The following is a 16598-nucleotide window of genomic DNA, read 5'->3' on the forward strand; positions in this document are numbered from 1 at the left end:
TCAAAACAGTTGTATGTGTATGTAAAACATATTTGCTCAATTTATTCAATCGAAATCATCATACACATGTATAACTCACAATTCTTACACTGGTCAAACGTGACATTTAAAACAAACACGCAATCTCAGTTTGAATCACAATAAAACAAGAATAAAAAGAAGAAAACATGAAGAAAATTAACTTGTGGTATTTTAGAAAAATATATACAGTCTCATTTACATTTCATATTACTATTAAAATTGCAAGAAAACAACAAAATATCAAGAAAATAATCATTAGTTAGTTAATTGTCTAAGAAGTGTCCATGTACAATAAAATTAACGTGGCATTTAAACAATCTTACAGGTATATACAATCTTATTTACACATTTTTATATTCCTGCTTAAAACAACACGTTCATTTATGTTTGTGGAATTTCCCTGGTAACCTTGAGGTCACAAGAACCGGATCCGTAGCCGGAGCTGGAGATGGAGACGGAGTTGGATCCAGCTTTCTCTCCTGCAGATGGCGGGAGCTCCGTGGCCTCATGCGCTTCTTCCTCCTCCGAGGGGAGACAGAAGTTAGTAGGGTTGTTCTGAAATATTTAAATATTCTTCTGTTACATTTCAGTCTCAGAAAGTCAGAAAACAAATCTTAGTCTGTTTTGATTTTGCTTTTGGATTATTCATGAATTGGAGAATTCTGATTTGTGAGGTTTTATACTTTTTTGCAAAGATTTTGTGTACGGTGTGAGATTATGTATTTTGACAGTGGGATTGAAGTTTAAAGGGTTATTCAACAAAATGATAAAATAACACATTTCTCATATTGCTGTACTGATATCTAGACATGCAGATTCACATGCAATCATAATGTGCAAATTGTCCCTCAATCAATCTCAATCAATCTTTATTTGTATAGCGACAAATCACAACAAAGTTATCTCAAGGCACTTTACACATAGAGCAGGTTCTAAACCGTACTCTTCAGATGCACTATCATGTTATTACATTTGGCTATCAATGATTCTTTCTGCATGAAGCTACAACGAGTGGACTCTGTGTCATTTCTTCTGTTGTTTTTAGTGATTTGGTATGGATTAAAGTAAAAGTAAAGACTGAGTACTGAGGCAGTTGAATTTATTCAGTTGTTCTGAGTTTATAATCAGTCGTTGATTTCAAAAGGAAAGAAAAGCTCAATTTAAACCCAAATGAATATTAATTGATTATTAGTTTAGTAGTGGACAAGTTATTAAATGCGTACATTGAATTCTTCATGTTCAGCTGCACTAACTAAAAGAGTTTTTAGTCTGCAATTTAAGGGAAATAAAGATATTGTCTCTCTTCTGTCCAGTAGGCTGACCTATGTAAGAACAACCATGCTCTAGTCTGTTGAATGTGAACGTTGTTGTTGAGAAAATGTTAGAAAGATGACAGAACTGTAGAATAAAGCATGACAGTGGAGTTGTTATATGTTTGTGTGCTTTCTACGTCTGAATGGTTGCAGTTCCTTTACCTCGTTGCTCTCCTCCAGTGCTTGCATGATCGCCGCCACCACCAGGTTCACCAGCACAAACTGAGCCATAATAACGAAGCTGGAGAAGTAGACTGGTGAGACCATGGAGAGGTAACTCACACAGTTTTTACCGGGGCGACACTCCCGCAGCGTGTCCTGGTAAGATTCATAGAAAAAGACAGCAATACTGAGACTATATACTGACTTATTAGTTTGGTTTGATGGTTAGGAGATAATAAATGTGAATGTGTACTTGGGTGTATACATGTCTGAGTTTATGCATACTTTCATAATCGCACTCCAGTTGTCTCCTGTGCAGACTTTATACAGTGTTTGCAGGGCCATCCCAAAGTTCTTGAAGTTGGCGTGTCGATGTAAGCCGATGCACGGGTAATCGTCTGTGCACTCTGATCAACACAGTAGCACACAACAAAACACACTTATTTTTCTGCTCTGTGTACATGTTGGTTTCTACAGCAAAGAATTTTCCTGAAGTGAAACAAAAAGTTTTAAACGTATTAATATTTTGTTATCTCTTATCACATAGCTTGATCAGCTGTCAGCCAAGAAGGCAGGACAGTAGCTCTATAGTATTTACTGATTGTATTGAATGAAATGGCACTAGTAACTTGTTGCTCTGGGTTAGTTGTGTTATTTACTGCACTTTGTTGTACTTTTTATTGTAGACTACTACTTTAGGTTTGGGTTAAGAGTTTTCTTGTTTCCTTTGCAACAACATTAAAACTGGAATCAGATGTGGGACCATGATCCTTTGCATTATCCAATGTGCTAGTAGAGTTACTGACCTAGCTTGCCAAACAGCTCCACTCCTAAGGCTGCATAGATGAAAAAGAAGAATGTGAAGAGCAGACATAGATTTCCAACCTGAAATAGAGGAAGCATGTAAGGCTTTACGTACATAGCTCAGCTGAAGGAAAAACAAAAGCCTTTATTTGACACAGGGATTCATTTCTAATCCAAACTGTTTTCTAAACTTATGAAAGTATTTTTAGTTTTTCAGTTTTCTATCTGCTCTCATTTGTTCCCATCAGGGAGTCAACGATGCTGTATAGCCTCCTGACTTTTGAAAATCAGGTCCTGCATGATGTATTTAGTCTCTATTAGTTTGTAGATTTAATAATACAACTGACTGGCGTACATGACAAACAGTATGCAAATAAAGACACTTCAGGGTGAGAATCTGCATACCGTAATGTGGGCAAAACATTTCAATTCAATAATATAAGCTAAAATCTAGCAGGACCTGACTGCTTTTTTTTTTGCAAAACAAAATCTTCATATTCGCTTAAATGAAAAGAACAAATCACATATAAGATAAGAAAAAAAAATCAACTCCAGAGTGTCTGTGTTTACCTGTGACAGCGTCTTGATGACGGTTTTCAGCAGAAGTCTTATCTTTTTGGCCTTCAGCACTGAGGAGAGACACAGGAGCAATATGTGCATACTTCACACACTCACCAAACCTTATATATTTGCCACACGCAGATACATTTAGAATGAATAAGGTTTCGTTTTGTTGAGTGTGTGTTTACCTTGTGCAAGTCTCAGTACTCTGCAGACTCTGAGGATGCTGGGGTTGATGGGAATAGCGTCTGCCATTTTCATCTCTGTGAAAATGATGCTAACGATGGAGACCACGACTATAACGAGGTCTAGCAGGTTCCATCTAAACACACATGCAGACATAATGATATGACATTTTAGGTCCTCGAAATATTTAACACGCAAATGCAAATTAGGAAAACTTCATTCTCTCTGACTCCAGTGCGTTACCTGTTTTGAAAGAACCTCAGTGCACCAAACGACACAAACTTCAGCAGGACTTCAATGATTAGAATGGCAGTGAACACATAGTACGAATACTCCATGAGCTTCAGCACATACTGAACACACACAGAGACACACATTTATTACTCTCTGCTCACAGAGTAGATGCAAATTCATTTCTTGTGGCCGTTATAAACTTGCAACTACTGGTAACAGTGACTGTGTGTGTGTGTGTGTGTGTGTGTGTGTGTGTGTGTGTGTGTGTGTGTGTGTGTGTGTGTGTGTGTGTGTGTGTGTGTGTGTTTGTTTATGTGTGTGCATTACCTGAGGTTGATTATAATGTTCAAAAGCCATAATCAACACACTGAGGATAATTATAACAGTCATGAAGAGGTCCAGGAAGTTGCTGGTACACAGAGTGTGAATACAGCGACGCAGGGGGGAGTAATTTTCATAATAAGGCACCGGCTCCGGCTCAGGATCTGGAACAGACACACACACACACACACACACACACACACACACACACACACACACACACACACACACACACACACACACACACACACACACACACACACACACATACACACACAAATAAATAAATATCAACTGTATGTTGAATGATGATGTGTAATGTGAAAAAGTCACACAAAGACATTTATCACACATTTCTCCTCAGAGTGTTTGATTATTTCACAGCTTCACTGTTTTGAGTCACTCTCACTTCTTGCACTGATGTGCAAACAGGCTGAATATGCACAAATGAAATTATTTAATCTTCTCATTTTACTCCAGGTAAAAAAAAGTAGTATTTCTTTAAACGGCAAAAAAAACAATGTATATTTTTCAGTTTGGTGGGAGATTCATTTGGCTTGATTTTGTTTCCAAAGATTTCATTGATTGTTTTTTAAGGAGGGTGAGCTGCAGTCGTGTAGTAACATGCATCATTCTGGCATTACCCACACCTTTCAATCAATGTTTGTGTGACCTAGACAATCTTTCTCTTTTCATTTTTGTAGGTTCTGAAAGGCAAAGCTAAAACAAAAAACCACTAACCAGCACTTTTGTTGGTCTGCTCTTCTATCACTTGTTCTTCATCGATTGGTAAGGCTTCATCTTGTTTTTGGTCCTGCATACACTCATGGAAGGTCTCCACCATTACCCCAATAAACATGTCCAGAAGAAAGATGCTCACAATCATGAACGAGATGAAAAAAATAAGCATCCATTTGTTGTAATTTCTCACAGGCTGAAAGAGAAGAGAGGAAACATCAGGTTATATTTTATTGTGTGCAAGACGTAAAACTTTATAGACAAACAACACTTTTCATCATCCCCTCATATTCCTAAATAAACCCCCCAGTGCCATTGTTCCCTGTCATGTGCATGAAAGTGTAAAAACATCAGCCACATTGTAAGAAACAACACCTGTTTGTCTACTCCTACAGCGTCCAGTCCGTCATACATGATGTTCACCCAGCCATCCTTAGAGTACATTACGAACAAGGACATCAGAGCCTGAATGGGAAACAGAGAAATAACTGTCAAGTCAACACACAGGTATTTTCCAAGTTCTGGTATTATTAGACCCTGAGTTTGGTTAGTGCGCACAAATTCAGCACATTTAGCTGAATATGTTGTTGCTGTTGTTTTTATAACCAAATTAAAAGGAAACCTATTTCAGCACTGCTTGGGTCTCTTAATTCACAACTCTAATAATAGAACATGTTTAATCTGCATCTGGATCCAAATCTGAAAAATCACGCATAGCCATAATAATGCTGACTAGATGGTGATGAGGATTAGAGGATATGATCTAAAACCTGTCCTGAAATATCATAATTTCCTACAAGATGAATTGTGCAAAATTTGAAGACAGTTAAACACACAGCCACTGAATTATGGAGAAATACACGTATCATATTGCTTTAGTGCATTATTAAAAGAATATTCAGAGTGGACATGTGCATGTGGTCTTTCACTTTGGTTGTGACTGTACAAATTATTTAGTTTAAAAAACAAATTTAAAAACAAAAAAATGTAGAATACTTAAATCAAGGAATCTGGGTAAAATGTTGCTTCTTCACCTCATTGTTCAATTTTACTGCAAACTGTTGAGCTTTTTATTTGTTGAGGGCAAGAAACACTGAATTAAACACAGTAGAAAGATACACACACAGAAACTGCAGTATATCAAGAAACAATAAAACAACAAATCAACAGAATCTTTTTAAAGTTTTTAAATTAAACGTGTTAACAGCATGATTAACTTGAGCCCTGAGGACTTTCTAATTCCATTTTACCATTTCAAAAATGAAATCCTTATTGCAGATATCATTTACCAACTCAGAAGCTCCCAGTGTCATCAGTTTTTTTTTATATGTAGTTTTTAGCTAGTTAATTTAGTGTGGGAGTGAATGCTAATCTATCTTCCTGCATCCCTCTGCCTTTCTTCCTCTCCCTCTCTTCCTCTCCCTGGTGCGTACCTGAGGCAGGCTGTCAAAGTTGTACGTCTTCTTCTCCCAGCGATAGTTGGCCGACAGACAGTCGGTCTTGTTGGTGATGGCTCGTGTGTCATGACCGTCACAGTAGTAGAACTTCCCTTTGAACAGCTAGATTGTTTGTATGAGATAAAGACAGAGTCAGGTTGTTTTTGTCTTCATATCATCTCAACTGCATCAGAAGTAGTTATTACACCGTTAATGCCAAGAATAAAACCAATAATATCATCAGAGGCTGGGTGACATGTTTTTATTTTATTTTCACACTTTGCTTGATTGTCAGTCAGGGTAAAAAAGTGATTGTAGTAAGTGCAGTGGATCTTTAGCCAGCTCTAAACGTGTCCCTTAGGGTGTGTGTGTGTGTGTGTGTGTGTGTGTGTGTGTGTTTGTGTGTGTGTGTGGGTGGGCCATCTCACCTGCACCCCGAGGATGCCAAAGAATAAGAAAAAGGCGCCGCAAATAAGAACAATGTTCCCGATGGGTTTAACTGAGGCAATCAGAGCCTCAATAGCCAGCTTCAGTCTCGGAGCTCGCTTGATCACCCTGCAACACACACACATAAACAAGAAGATGTTTGTTAGAATCAGCATACGTGCTTACAGACACAACTAACCGAAATATGGAGTAAAGGTGGGATGCTTAACATGAACATATGCAATAGTATCAACTTACACAAACATAAAACCAACATATACACACAAAATAAATGATGTACCTCAGTGGACGAAGTGCACGGAGCAGGCGTAGTACTTTCACCATGCCCAACATGTTACCTTTGTCCATTTTGAGCATAGAGACAAAGATGTGGACCAAAGACAGAATCACCAATGAACCATCCATGATGTTCCAGGAAGACTTACAGTAGCACTCCTTCCCAAACATCACACCGAGCGCTAGAACCTTGTTAAAGCACAACAAGTCAACACAAGCTTAAGCTATCATTAATTCATTTAAACACTACTTCAGCTACAAATTGGAGTTATGAAATCTATTTTAAAGGCAGTCTGACTGGGAACTGGGCTCAGTAAGAAGAGTTCAACAGATCAGAAGCCATGAAGCAAATTGTATTAATCTGTAAGAATATAATACTGTTTCCCAATCACCATTACCTCTAAGGTTAAAATAGAAAGCTGATGTTTACCTTAAAAAGCATCTCTACAAAAAACACTGCAGAGAATACGTAGCGGGACATATTCAGGATCCATTGCTCCTAAATGACAGAAGGAGATTCACATACATATTATTTGTTCAATTAAAATACAATATCCAGGGTGACTGTGCATATTATGTGTGTTTCAGTGTGTGTCTACTGTGTGGCCTCACATGTGCAGAATGTGTGTGTCTGTCTATATTTGTCATACTATGCTTGTGTGTGTGTGATTGGATATGTATGTGTATGTCTCACCATACTGTGAGGATTTACTGTACATTTGTCTACAGGGTAAACAGAGGGTTACATGTATGCGTGGCTCACCTTGCTTCCAGGGTCTATTCCAGGCCTCTCCAGAGCGATGGTGACACAGCTCAGCAGAATGAAGAGCAGAATCATGTGGTCAAACAAGTTGTGCGAGACCACATGTTGGCAACAGATACGAAACCTGTACACAAAGCACACTCACATTTTTACAGGCTCTATTTGATTTGATCTATCCAATTGCATCAGAGATCTGATCCAATCAATGTCATAACTGAATCCACATTATGATAAGACAAAGACACTCTAACTGCCATTTCACTGTGACTTTAAAGGCATGAGAAGCCTTACCCTAACCAGAATTAAAGAGATAATTAAATTGTCTCTGTCTGTGCATGTGTGTGTGGGTTTATGACACTCACCTGTTCTGTGGAGACAACACGTAGAATGACCACTCTTCACGTGCTTCGCACCAGCGGCGCACTTTCTGGATCCATGGGAAGTTACACATCTGCCGCCACTCCTTACCCAAAGCATGAACAAAACAAAGGTTCCACACACGAGCAAAATGTTGCAGATTTTTTTTTCTTCTTTGATCATAAAACAGCTTTTTACTGCATCACTTACCGTAACATTAACTCTTGGATTGGATGGATTTTCATTAGAGCTGGAGGACTCACTGAGCAAGAGAGAGGAGTCTGATTCATCGAGGGAGTCCTGGGACAACAGGTAATGGAGGTCAGCATAGGGGTGCATGCAAGTGTTTGGATCCATGTGCCGTTCGTTAAACTATAAAACATGTAGCCGCTGGATTATTCATTGTATGTACTACTAAGGCAGAGATCCCTACCTTCGCCTGATAGCTCTTAACAACTATGCCCACAAGTACATTGAGGAGCACATGTTTTCCAAACATAATAAGAGCCACAAAGTAGAAAGCTGACCATGGGGAAGTGGAAGCCATGGCATTGTACAGGACGAAATTCCAGTCCTCCAGAGTCAGAATCTAGATTAATGAGATTTAATGAAAGAGAGTAACACAGACATAGATTGATGCACATTTTGCAAAGGGAGGAATACATAAATTAGGCAGTCAAAACTAACCTGGAATACAGTGACCATGGACCAGAGGAGTGAGTCAAAGTTTTTGCGGTCAGTGATGATGTCTCCGTGCTCCGACTTGAAGCTAAATTTGCATCCAAACATATGCATACCCAGCACACTGCAAAGAAACAAGAAAATGCAATCAGGATCATTTAAATGTCTGCATCTCACAGGCGACAGATGTGACAGATTTTACAGATGCCTGCAGGCAGACATGTAGAGAAGAACAATTTGTGTAGGAGTGCACATGCCTAAAAATGAAGGTGGCAAACAGCAGCAGCATGCAGAGCGCGGCTGCCTTCTCTACGGTCCTCTTCATCACAAGCAGTTGTGCCTTCAGGTAAGGGAGGAAGTGAACCAGTCTCACAAACCGCAGCAGACGAAATGCACGTAGTGCTGACAACCTACCGTCAGCTTTAGCAATTATCTCCCACAAGCTGAAAACCACAAAAACAACCACATTTTGGTACGTTATTGGACAAATTGTAAAGTTTTTGGTTGCATATGGCCAACTCTGTCTGAAAGTTGTAACTGTGTATGTAGTAAACTGTATATTGAGGTTTTAGGTTACACTGTGCAATATATTTCTAAAATGTGTCAGTACTGGCATGCACTGCACTCTAACCACTATTCTAAATTCTCACATTGGTCAGTGTCATCAACCTCCAATATGATACAAAGAGTGCAGTTTGCTTGAAACGTGAAATGTTTATTTTAACCTGAAAAGTTTAAATATGTGGCTCCAATGAGAGTTGAGTGTAGCTGGCACATGTACTTTTTCCCCCACCTCCACACTCAAACAATGAAATACGGATATAATGAGAATTTCAGGAATTACAGGACAAAACAATATGTTGAGGTCAAAGGTCAGTGTGTGTGGGTTTTATTTATTATTTATATTACCTGATCATAACGATGACAAAGTCAAAGATGTTGTTTTTGTCTTTAAAGTATGCCAACTTGAGAACCAGCAGCTTTAGGGCCATTTCTATTACAAATATGACGGTGAAGGTGATGTTGATGTTCTTTAACACATGTGTCAACACTGCAGGCTGTAGGGAGAGAAGAAGAGGAAAGGACAGAGGGGCAGAGAGATAGTGATTATGAGAGAGATACATGGCAAGCACAGCTGACACACAGTAAGCTTTTTAAATGTTTTTGACAGCTGAATAGCTATGCATTTATAAAACATAACCTGCAACGCACACAGAAGTCTTTTGATGAGTTACTATCATATTTTGTGTGAGGTTTCATATGACATCTGTAAAGAGAGGAGTGTCTGCCTGTTTGGGATTAGGACAATCTGGAAAGTCTCTCTCTTCATCCCCCAATAAAAAAATACTGAAGCCAAATTGCAGTTTTCTTTTACTGGCCCTCAAGAGGTGGAGAACATCTGCAAAATTTGCTGAATCAGAAGAAAAAGTGGTTTGCTTTAGTTTTTATTCTGTCAGCAGATGAGGAGCCAAGCAGCACTATAGGATCAACTGAGGGTGACAAAGTGTTGAAGGAGTTATAGATGTCCATACACTGTATAATAAATAGCATTAGCAATAGAAGGTACAAGCATGACATCGCTGAAAAAATCACGTCATCACACATGTTTACATGGTTATTCCATTACTGTGAATGAAAATGTGGGTTTGCACCAATACAGAGGCAGCTAGCACTCGTTTGTAACATCTTGCCAGAGTCACTTTAGCTTTGAACCGCTCAGGGAATCGTTTAGGTTACACACCTGAAATTACCTAAGCCTTGAGAGGGCAAATATTTAAGCAGACAGAAACACTCTTATCCTCCTCACCTGCTTATGGTGCTCTATGGCTATGGTGAGAACACTGAGTAAGACAGCCACCATGATCGATCGGTCGAAGATTTTACTCATGACAACCCTCCTAAGTCTTTCCTTGGTTGGCTTCCAGATCTGAGTCAGTGTGCCCCTGTACAGTGAATATTTGCTGCTGCCACTGTCAGTGGGGTTCACCTTGTTGTTACAAAGTCTATTGGTAAAAGGAATAAAAGTATTAAAAACAGTGGATAATTGGTTCAGAGGAGGAAAGCATCTGACATCCTTTTTGTTGAGGTGTTGAAGATTAAAAAAAATTGCCAACAATCATGTTTCAAATGCTAAAAACGACCAGGTTGTATGAACAGTCTATGGAGTATCTGACCTGCCCAATTTACAGATGATGAAGTCTCGGAATTTTTCTAAGAGCTGCTTTACGAACAGGCCAGAGCGCGGCTCGTCTGTCTCCCTTTCCATGGTTTCCGAGAACTGGGTGGCGATGACGACCGCACAAACATTCATCATGACTAAAGAGCCCATCTGGTTAGGGGGATAAAGAGTGGCTATTTAAAGTGAGCCAGTCCAATGCTGGTGCATGTAGCACTGTGTCCGATATTTAGGACCCAATTAAAACTGTAATTTCATACAATAGTCACTGAAGTTATTTTACCAGATTTACAGAACAACAAAACATGTATGAGCGGTTGGTTAACAACCAATATGAAAGAATACCAAAGCATAATCAACATTTTGAATAAATTTGAGACCGTAAACGTATAGGTACTTACAATAGTGACAAATGTCAAAACTGTAAAACTCCAGAAGGAGTTTGCATCCATAACATAGTACATGATCTCCGTCCATCCTTCCAGTGTGACAACCTGGGGGTGGACAGAGAAAGAAAGTGATAACAATAACATATTACTATAATTATGGCAATGTTCCCCTCACTTTTTTATTGTGAGTCATTATTTAGATTAGATTAGATTAGAAGAACAATCTAACAATTTTTATGACTATAAATGAAAGAAAATAACCTTTTAATAACCTCTCAAAACAAAACTTCAGAACAAACAAAATACAAAACTCCTAAAAAGTAATAATGAGTATAACTATAAGATAGATCATGAATAGATGACAGATAGCAACTGCTTCCTCCTCCACTGACCGTCAAGAACAGAATCAATTTATGTCAAACAAGTGCAGTGTTTCTCTCACAATTAAGGCTATCACCACATGAAAAAAACTGTCAAATTACAATTTCATGATTCCACTCCCTGACAATCTGAACTCCCGGCCCTTGATGACTTTGCTAAATATACCTGGAATATGGTTATCCAGGCGTAGCCAATGTTATCAAAATTTATCACTCCTTCATGAGGGTTTTCATTCCCGTTGCGACAGACGTTGTAGTACAAGTTCCAGTTTATGCAGCTATTGGTACTGGCCCCAACAGCAGGGAATAACTCCTTCCCGGCTGAATCTTGGCGGCGAGGGTCCAGTGAGCAGGTAACCCCGTCCTTGGTGTAAGGCGGCACATCACTGCAGTGCAACATCCCCTTCTTGACATTAGCCGAACAAATGAATGGGCTTTTTTTACCACGCTTGGTCTCATAGTATGGACTTAGGGACATGTTGTACCCCCTAGATATAAAAAAATAAAAAGATAAAAGGTTGAACACAGAATTGACTATAAAGAGATGCTCATTACATAAGAGTCCATCATAGGATATTTTAAGCTGTATGTTGAGAAAAGAACAGAAGCTACATGCAGTAGGATATATAAATGATACATTTATACACAGTTGACTCAAACAAAAAAGAAATATTAACTCATAAATGCATGTCACACCCTGTAACGCTGTAATGTAATTAAGTGGTATAATATAGTTTTAACTATATTGCTAGATTTCCTTATAAGTCTTGAAAAGGAAACTGTTACAACACAAGCAAATGAAAAATCAATCTTAGTTGAACTGAAAAGATTAGATAATTAATTGATAAGACAATTAGACTAGTTAGTTAAAAACATATTTCTCAAACAAACATTTGGTAGTTCTAGACCCACAAACATGAGGATCTGATGTTACCTTTTATAGAGGAAACTGTATTCAGGTAATTGAGATAATAATTAGCAGACCTAATTATACAGTACTGAAAATGTTAGTTACAGCTATAAATGATAGCAATCTCTGGAAGCTATTTGTGCTACCTCTAGCCCAGAAAGAAGTGGGGAAAAAATAATACACTGCACAAGAAGACCAAACAAATTCCTTACGTGGGGATATCTTCACCCAGGAAGCAGCGGTTACGCAGCTTCCCTGCCCACATCTGGACTCCCACAACGCCAAAGATGTGGATGAAAAAGATGTAGAGGACAAGAACATTTGCAAGCATGGGCAGGGTGTCGACAATCACCATCACCAGGACTCGCATACCTACAGAAGTGAATACAGGCAGTAAAGATGCAGTCAGAAATGATCATTTACGTACACAAGCATGCAGTACATATGCCTGCATGTTTGAATTTAATTCCTGATAGAAAGTTGACTTTTCCCCTTTAACAAACTCTCTTGAGGTTGTAAGGATGGAACCAACAACTTCTTTATAGCAGGGACTGAACAGTGGTTGATAATACTTTTAGTGGCAGCTTCATAACATTTCATCATCAGAGATTTGACATCACAGATTCCCTGTGTCTGGTCTTTGTCCAACCACATCTGTTCATCATCCAGTGTCAATTGTCAGTTACCTTTAGTTTATAGAGCGAGCACTGAGGTCTGGATCACATTATACATCAGAGTGGACAACCTAACAGAAATACTCCAAAATGAAGACCAAAGAGTTGAGTCCATACTATCAAGACACAGCTTAATAAAGCTTTCTATCTTTCTGATTGTTTGGTATTTCAATGCACAGTATACTGTATATTCAGACTGTCCTAGGCAATAACAGATTGTTAATTTTATTGTAAAGATACAGATGTGGATAGAAAATGAATTGCATGTTTATGCCTATCAAGTTAATTGTCTCATCAAGTCCTGCAAATGTTCAAATGTCAACTTACTTGGTACTCTGCCAATCAGTCGCAACGGCCTGAGCGTTTGAAACACTTTCAACCCTGTCAAGATGCCAAGAGAGGCCAGGATATGATCCAAAATCCTACAGGGACAGTTGTGGACAGAAACATGAAGAAATAGCTTTAGTTTGTGTTCTTTCATTTACAAAAATAAATATGTACATACACTCACAGTCTTATCATTAAAAACTGTCTAAACATTTTTGTTTCTCCAGTTAAATCCAGTGTGCTTTTGCACTTCTGTTGAATGTCTTTACCCCTAAAGAAAATGGGCAATTAAATGTGATTTTCCTAAGATGACTGCTGTTATTATCACCAATCTGTAGATGTAAGAGACAATAGAGTGAAAGGTACTATAGGATACTTACTCTCCAGAGATGATGAAGAAGTCAAACTTGTTCCAGCTGTTGCTGAGGTAACTTCCTTGATGGCCATAGACTCCCAGGGCCACTGCCTTGATGACCATCTCCATTAGAAAGAATGCAAAGAAAAAAGCATCCAATGCCTGAACATGCACGATAAAAAAAAGAAAGACAGTTAACCATAAAGTGTGTAAAGAAATTAAAAGAAAAAAGGAAAGAAATTACAACATTTCTGCTCACATAGGTGGCAAAAGTACTGTGTATGTCTGTCTCACTTAATTCAATGTATACCAGAAGGAATCACCATGACACTGCTACAAGAGCATGCTGGGACAAATAACAAGTTAGGCAAGAGCACCAAGTACTAAAGACAATAAATTAAATAGATGCGTTATTATCTAAACACAATGTGAGAACGTGCCTTCATGTATAAGAAGTATCATGGCCACTTTTGTGTGTAAATGCTGCCTGTGGCTGTGTGATCAGCCAGATCTGAAGCAGTGTAGCGACACTGAACTTTAAAACTAGTCTTCCAGTTAAAAATAGCACAATCTCTTCTTTGAAACTCAACATCTATGTCCCAAACAACTTTGCATCACTCATCCACTAAAATATTCACATCACATCACAGCACAGTTATCTAGCCCTGCTGCAATTATAGACACTGTTGTGAATAGTGTTAAACAGGAAAATTGTGCTTGCCATGTGAGAGAACGCCCTCTCAATATTATATGTAAAGAAGGCATTCATGTCACAGTAAATATACAGTACATTTCACTGCCAGTGCCCACTTACAACAGTGCAGGGGTCGCACTAACCTCTAGATCGTGGTTCATCTTTTCACAGGGCTTGTACATGCCCAGAGGCACACAGTTGAGCAGGACCATCAGTACAGATGTATAATCAAACCATGTGGAAGAAAGGGGTTAAGGTCAAAACACATGGCGTGCAATAACATTCAAACAGAGACCAGCACTTATAATGACAGAATAAACACAATGCAAACCAGATGTATGCAGTATCTGAAAAAGAAAGACATGGGGGGGGGGAGTATGCTGCAAATGAAGTTTGTATTGTTGATCTGAATGAATTTTTCTGCTAAATAAGAACTGATTCTAGGACATTTAAGACGTGTGATTTCTACTGCAAAACAGAGTAAAGAAACAACACACAGCATACACAGTATCCATTTAAAATGATTTATCACCAATATCAGATGAAGCTTGAAGGGTATTTGGTTAATTATTATCATTGCACATATTTAGTCTTAGAGGGTGTCAGACAGGTATAGATCTCCAGCAGTGAGAAAGGATATGGGTTACTGATCACGCTCAGACACCACTTACGGGGCCACGTGGTTTGTTTCATGCAGTAGAAGACCACAGGGGCCAGGGCGGGATACAGCAGCTTCCCCTCACCCATGGATTTGGGTGCTTCTTGTCTAGTCAAAGGTTGTTGCTGCCGCTCCCCCTCCTGCCTCTTACCATCAGTCATGATATGTTTTCCATGCGCAGAAACTCTGGGGGAGGCAGTCAAACAGAGATGTTAGAGAAAAGAGAGGAAGGGGTAAACAGACATACAGCACCATGAGGAAATAGGACATTGAATCTGTAAAGATATGTTTCTACAATATAATGTTTCAAAGATACAGGACCCACAAACAAAACTCCATACTCTTTCATAATAATGGCATACATCTCAAACTATTATCTAAATGTCTCAGCAAATGAAACCCAAACTATCTATCTGCATGGCTACATACCACTAAGTGTATGTAATAAAAAATATGCTTATTTTATTTATTAGGAAGTTTTAAAATCCCTTAAAGTAGTTATGCTGCACTATAAAAATGAGGGTGTGGGTAGATTAGGTGTGATGTTTGGTGGGTTTAATGGGTAAATTAACCCTAACAGTTGAAAACATTTGTTAGAAAAATTAGAAAAGTAATCCAAAGGCAATCAAATGTATTAAATTGCATTACTTTGATTAAGTAATTGAAATAGTTACATTACTTATTACATTTTAAATAGGGTAACTAGTAATCTGCAACCTATTACATTGAGAGTTGAGATGATACTCCACGTGCTATCAGGATCTATCAGAAATATTTTGATCCAGTTTATTTTTATAATAGGGTTTAATGACATTAAGACCCTCTGCTAGAGACAACATTGAGTCAGTGTGACACCTCTGTCCTGGTCTCCAAGTAATTCATCTCCAAACTGGATTTATTGCTGCTATATCTTATATGAGGACTTTTATGCATCTCTACAGGGCGCGAAACTACGTGTATGTACACCAGCTGTGGATACTCCTCATGTGTGTTAAATTATATCAAGCTAGCAGTGGGTTTTTTTTCCACTGAATTTAGCTAACTCTTGGATAACAACGACAAATGATCGGTCCAAAACCCAACTGCGGGGAAAAGAGAAGACAAAGCTGCTGACGACAACAACAACAACAACAACAACAACAATAAACTCATCATAAACGGCCTGAGGTGAGCATCAACAAACTTAATCTCATAAAACATGGACGGAGTTGAAGATGCAGCCCTGCAGCCTCTGCCTGACTCTCCATTGTGTCATTTTAATCAGTCCGCCTCTAAAAACAAAATAGTTACACCGATGATCTGTCACTGTTTGTGTTACATATCATAATAAACGCTCTCACTCACTATACATCAGAGAGCAGACACGCCTGAAGAAACACCAACAAGTAACGAGCATTTTACACGAGGAAATTAGTGACATTAAAGAAAAGAAGAAGAAAACATGCTGCTGGATTAATATGAAAAGCGTCAAAATAACATAAACGTCCTGATTAACAGACTGACAGACTGGAGATGGTGTCTCACAAACTGGGCCAAAGACACTTACCAGAGAAGAAAAGCGGATCAGCTGTCAAATTGTTCACTTGTACGGTGTTGAGATATTATTAGAGATCCTTTCAGGATACTGTCACCATAAAGTTAACAAAAGTTAACAGGTAATAAAGTTGAACTCTGTTGCCATAGTGATTTAAAATGTTAACAGTAAACAGGTTCAGACATCAGATTCTGCGAAATT

General features: G+C 38.6%; 1 protein-coding gene across 1 annotated transcript; it reads right to left on the reverse strand.

Annotated features, from left to right (window-relative positions):
* Window positions 1-398: 398 nt before the first annotated feature.
* Window positions 399-15024, reverse strand: LOC134001282 (voltage-dependent T-type calcium channel subunit alpha-1H-like). Its single transcript, XM_062440846.1, has 30 exons — window positions 14846-15024; window positions 14349-14442; window positions 13537-13673; window positions 13157-13251; window positions 12368-12527; window positions 11412-11733; window positions 10878-10970; window positions 10475-10629; window positions 10108-10303; window positions 9210-9358; window positions 8558-8743; window positions 8307-8424; window positions 8053-8208; window positions 7830-7919; window positions 7625-7725; window positions 7263-7386; window positions 6930-6998; window positions 6504-6688; window positions 6205-6331; window positions 5774-5899; window positions 4716-4805; window positions 4341-4536; window positions 3609-3772; window positions 3291-3400; window positions 3050-3183; window positions 2871-2929; window positions 2303-2381; window positions 1782-1903; window positions 1486-1652; window positions 399-543 (listed from the first exon to the last, which is right to left on the reverse strand). Exons 1-30 carry the CDS (start codon window positions 15022-15024, stop codon window positions 399-401), a joined length of 4128 nt encoding a protein of 1375 aa, XP_062296830.1.
* Between the last annotated feature and the right edge of the window lie 1574 nt (window positions 15025-16598).

The sequence above is a fragment of the Scomber scombrus genome, chromosome 19 (genome assembly GCF_963691925.1).
Source record: "Scomber scombrus chromosome 19, fScoSco1.1, whole genome shotgun sequence".
NCBI classification, from domain to species: Eukaryota; Metazoa; Chordata; class Actinopteri; order Scombriformes; family Scombridae; genus Scomber; species Scomber scombrus.

What these genes read in the sequence shown, in the direction of transcription:
- LOC134001282 (XM_062440846.1), bottom strand. Translation starts at nt 15,024, where the DNA reads ATGACTGATGGTAAGAGGCAGGAGGGGGAGCGGCAGCAACAACCTTTG. An exon ending in TTTTGACATTTGTCACTATT is followed by an intron (nt 10,630 to 10,877) that starts GTAAGTACCTAT and finishes CCCCCTAACCAG; the next exon opens with ATGGGCTCTTTAGTCATGAT. An exon ending in GACCAACAAAAGTGCTGGTT is followed by an intron (nt 3,773 to 4,340) that starts AGTGGTTTTTTG and finishes TGTGTGTGTCTG; the next exon opens with TTCCAGATCCTGAGCCGGAG.